Consider the following 5000-nt stretch of genomic DNA (forward strand, 5'->3'; position numbering starts at 1 on the left):
TCCAATCCTATCTCTTCACTTTTTTATTTTCAATGCCCAGACTTTGGGAGGTATTAACATGACCACTTACATATGGCACTATAACTCAGTTACGAATCTATGTTCTGACACTGATCCATATCACTATTTTGACTAACTGTTGGTTTTAAATGGATACAGATAATTGAATTTTAACATAAAATTTATCCCAATTCTGTTCATCAGTTCTAAAATTATACAACTTCTGTGCTACTAACACTGTTTTATGTTTTATGTCTCTTATAGCAAATACACATTACCTGAAAATAGAAAAGGAACAAATTTTGCTTCCAGACCACATGTCTTAGAAAGTACTTTATGCAAGTTGATGTAAACATTTTATAAATACCAAGTAGACATATTGAGAATGTCCTTCAAAATTCTCAATGTATCGATGGAAGATACAAAATGTGTTCAAATGTAATAGTAACTAATTACAGGATGATGAAAAAAAAAAGATATTACTTCTGGAGCACCTATTCAGTATCACAAGTAACTTATAATAACTAAGTGCCCAAAAACTTTGGGCTTGTGGTTGTTAACCCAATACCGCCAGGGAAAATGAAAAAAAAATTGGGGAAAATGCTGTGCCCATTTTCTATATTTTTTTGTGAAATATCTGCCCTTAGATGGCTCTGCTAGTGCTTAGCCACAAAGGAGTCAATTAGTAGACCTTGTGACCATACGTGATTTGAATTGGCGGGAAAAACGTATTTTTTACTAGTACTATGAATATCGATGGTGTTGTTTATATTATAAACATTATAATTATTATAATGTTTTTTAATATTAGTAACAGCAAAATAAGATAACATAAAATATTTCGTAAATCAAAGAAAAGGGTGAACAGGCGAGACGGGCAGTACTCCTAACTGGCTCATTGGTGACTTAGTACAAGTATAGCCATCTATGTGTTAAAACAATAAAACAAGTACTAACAGTGGGCATAGCACGTGTCTAACCGTCGTACCTGTTGGCAAGGGGTTAAAACTACATCCTGAGACATTACTTTTCATTTTCTAAAAATATCTTTAATGCTTTGAATCTAATTTGATACAAAGTGCACTCTGAATCAAGTCATGCTTTAACTTAAGGGTACAATACACATAAAGGCCTTTTAATAATCTTTATTCTAAATATTTTCTATTAACTGGTTTATCTGTGATCTTTAGATATCAAACAAGCTTACAATTAGACTTTGGCAGTTTCATCTGACTTGATCAATACTATTTTTTTATATAAAGTAAATGCATCAGTTCTCTTTCATTGATGCATTTCTGATCTTTCTACTAATCTACATTTGAGCTGAAACATAACTCACTCTGTACTCATAAAATACTTTACATTACAACAGCGTAAAAAAACATTAATTGTTAAAACCACATTCTTGCTACACTAAATACCTGAATAACTGATTATGAAACACACACTTGCCAAAATTACAATATACTCAATTTAACTGACATCCTTCACTGTTTCATGTTAAACCTTTACAGTGATTTCGTTTACAAGTGGCATTATATAACAATTGTTAATGATAATTTGCAAATAAGCTGTAAATTGCATCCTGAAAATAAACTGCCATGTTAAGTGCCAATTTCCATTTTCTTCCATTTGCTTCTTACTCTCTTGGTGATCTTCCTACTCAATAGTGGGCTTCTCTGATATTTTGGTGGAATATACAGCATCTAGGTAGCACCATGCGATCTCCCCCACAAGAGATCGATCTGGGATGCTCTGAGCCATTCCATACAGCGCTGCCTGTTAAAGAAATTACATGCAAGGGCATTATCTATGAAATCAATTCACTTCTGTTGAGATGCCGCTACATGATCTCTATCTTTTAAATGTTTCTATTTGTGGATGAAAATTCCTTCTTCCAAGAATATAACTTTATGAAGTGAAATGCAAGCACATCCTATCCTCTTTTTGGTGCATTCAAAAAGCATCTACAAAATAAAACACGATAACTTACACTTCCTCCAGACTCTTTTGGTGGGTTTTCAATTATCTCGTTAGATAATTCCTCTATGTCCTTTATAAAACGCTCAGCAACACCCGGATGGGTATGCAGGACAGTCACTGCAATGTGAATGCTGAAAAAAGAAAAGAGTAAAAAATATTAAATAAATAAATAAAGAACAGAAAACATTATATAACACTTTCTGATGAAATTTTACAGTAGGTTTATAATATCATGTAAAGGAAAGCAAACCATAGGTATGATAAAAGAAGAAAATACCAAGTGAAAAACTCACCTAGAAGGATACTGCAGGGCATTCAAATTCCAGCCTCTCTTGCCCATTCTATCAGAGAGTTGATAGATGTTATAGTCATTGGACCCCAAGGCAACAACTGATACTTCTGGATTGCCATACACAAAGACTCCTTTGATCTTGCGACACCTTGATATGGATAAGCAAAATGTGAATAAAGACACAAAACTTGGGTGCCAACTTCATATCAAGTCAGTCCATGGATCATTTTGTGTTGTTCCTAACAACACTCCTTTTCCTCCCAAGTCTCTATAGCATCAACAGTGATATTTAATTTGATAATTAATAATATCTGACATCTAAATCCATATGCTTTACATTAATAACTGCCTCACAGTAATAAATTTCTAACCCTTCTTCTATCTTTCTAGTAGTCTGGACGATGCTCTTCGTATAGTCAACATAACCTTGCTTGCCGTGGTACACCAAAGCAGCCCAACACGCTGACACTATGCCTGCAAAAGAAAATAGGTAATAATTATCAACAGACGTTCTTTTGTAATGTCTCCAATAACTTCAGTTTCACTATAGTGCATAAGCAAAAATATGTTTAAAAAACATAAAAATAGAAAACAGTAAAAAATGTGTGATTATCAACATGTCCAACCTATTATTTATTATAGTACATATAATTCCTCATTAATGTTCTTATATAAATATCCAAATCAATATCTGGAACCTAAAAGACAACTAAACAACGTTTCTCTTTTTTTTTTTCAATTATTTGATCAAACAAACTGATATCAAAATAGCTGTCAAGTCGATTGCTATCAAAAAGCATCCAATCCTTACCACCAGATCTTGAACCACCAATTGTCGGGGTGGCATAAATACCGCCTGGCCAGTCAGGGGTAACAAAGAACTGATGGTGTCGCCACTTGGGTTCATTATACATGATAACTGAAGAACCTTTTGGTGCATAACCATACTAAAATGTGAAAAAGATTACATGCATGAGGTTCAAATACAACTACCAAAAATATAAGTTTTTTAAAATCAAATGTAACAGAACAGTATGGAAAAATGTATATGTTTATGGCAGATAAAAGATAATAAATATATAAAGAACAGTATCAAAAATGTTAGATAATATTTTGAACATGAGTTACCTTATGGGTATCAGCAGATATGCTAGTAACTCCTTTAACACGGAAATCAAATGGTGCAAGAGGAAATCCTGCATCATCCATGAATGCAATGAGAAATCCTCCAAGACATGCATCTACATGGACAGGGATATCATACTGGAGGCCTAAACCTGCTATTTCAATGATGGGATCCATGACACCATGTGGGAATTGTGGGGCTGAGCCTGCAAGCTGCAGAAAATAATAGGAATATCAAAATATGTCCAGTATTACATATTTAATCAAGACAGACATCCAATCTTGGATTAGAAACTAAAATAATAGAGACATATCAATAACAAAGCTAAAGATAAAACATCCCAAGTGCTCAGAAAATTGGACAATAATGTGACAAACCAGATTCTACTTTATGTTAATATTACCGCGGGTGAAACTGTATTTCATATCCATTCAAGGTAATTTCAATGATTTTTGTTTTAAGTGTAAACATTAATACAAGACCAAACCAAAAGATTTTGCACAAATGCCTCAAACCACTGTAATACATATCATGATCCGTTTATTATTCTTACCATGCATGTGTTGCGGTTGATCATCTTTCTCATGGCTGCAATATCAACTTTCATGGTTTCAGGGTCAAAAGGAACATGCCTGATTCGCATCCCTAACAACTGTGCACCTGTGAAAGAAAAGCAGGATGAAAGTCGTCAACATATGACAGTACATATAACTCAAAATATAGCATATTGCTTCATTTTCTTTTTATTTCCACATATATCTGCATAAAGCAAATTTTCTATCATAAATACATAGTAATTTCTCTCAAAACAAAGAAAATAACAATATGAAATAGTGTTCTAAAAAACTGGCTTCAATAAATAATACCTTTATCAAAGGCAGCATGAGCAGACACTGGAACCAGCATCTCCGGTTTCTTGATGCCTTTTACGTTGATAGCATAGTCACGATAAGCTTTGCATGCCATAATAATGCTTTCAGTACCTCCAGTTGTCATCTTTACAACAAAAGAATGATAAAATACAGTAAGCAATGGAATTCTAAAACATCCCACTTCACTTTCTAAACTGTTAATAATATAACTTGATATTCCTGTTACAAGTTTGCAACCAAAGGTACCTATATTAACTATTAACTATGAGATTGCTAACTAAAAGATAAACTTTCAGACACTCTATTCAAATTACCTTAACAAGATAACTTAACATTGTGACTTAAAGTAGTAGTTTTAGCTACAACTTTAATCATGGAGCCATTTATGTGTAAAAACATTTAATATATCAAAATCACAGTGGACATGGCACGTATGTACATGCCATCCTCAGTGGCTTGGGGTTAACATGATAACTGAGACACAGTATTAGCTGTAGTCTGTAGTGTAATACATACCTTAGCTGTAGTGAATTCATAATCATATATGATACAAAAAAAAAAACAAAAAACTATGGATTTAAGTTTCAGGAGAAATGGAGTTTTACCAACATAACAACCCACTATTAGTTCTAAAAATAACTGACCATACTATATACCACTTTCATGTATAATGAGAGTAACTTAACCTCTCTTAACTCAAAGGCCCCAGGAAAATGTGTTCACTGTA

The 5000-nt window shown here is 33.2% G+C and overlaps 1 protein-coding gene across 8 annotated transcripts in view; it reads right to left on the reverse strand.

The window, feature by feature from the left end:
• Positions 1-1130: 1130 nt before the first annotated feature.
• Positions 1131-5000, reverse strand: part of LOC125028812 (sphingosine-1-phosphate lyase-like) — a 17919-nt gene continuing 14049 nt past the window's right edge. For all 8 annotated transcript variants that reach the window (XM_047618326.1, XM_047618334.1, XM_047618333.1 and 5 more), the window contains exons 7-14: positions 4268-4397; positions 3955-4061; positions 3404-3613; positions 3087-3222; positions 2647-2749; positions 2277-2423; positions 1994-2114; positions 1131-1779 (exon numbers count right to left, since the gene is read on the reverse strand). In XM_047618326.1, coding sequence (XP_047474282.1) covers positions 1660-1779; positions 1994-2114; positions 2277-2423; positions 2647-2749; positions 3087-3222; positions 3404-3613; positions 3955-4061; positions 4268-4397 — 1074 coding nt within the window. In that variant the 3' untranslated portion in view covers positions 1131-1659. The remainder of the gene's footprint in view (positions 1780-1993; positions 2115-2276; positions 2424-2646; positions 2750-3086; positions 3223-3403; positions 3614-3954; positions 4062-4267; positions 4398-5000) is intronic.

The sequence above is a fragment of the Penaeus chinensis genome, chromosome 9 (assembly GCF_019202785.1).
Source record: "Penaeus chinensis breed Huanghai No. 1 chromosome 9, ASM1920278v2, whole genome shotgun sequence".
Lineage (NCBI taxonomy): Eukaryota > Metazoa > Arthropoda > Malacostraca > Decapoda > Penaeidae > Penaeus > Penaeus chinensis.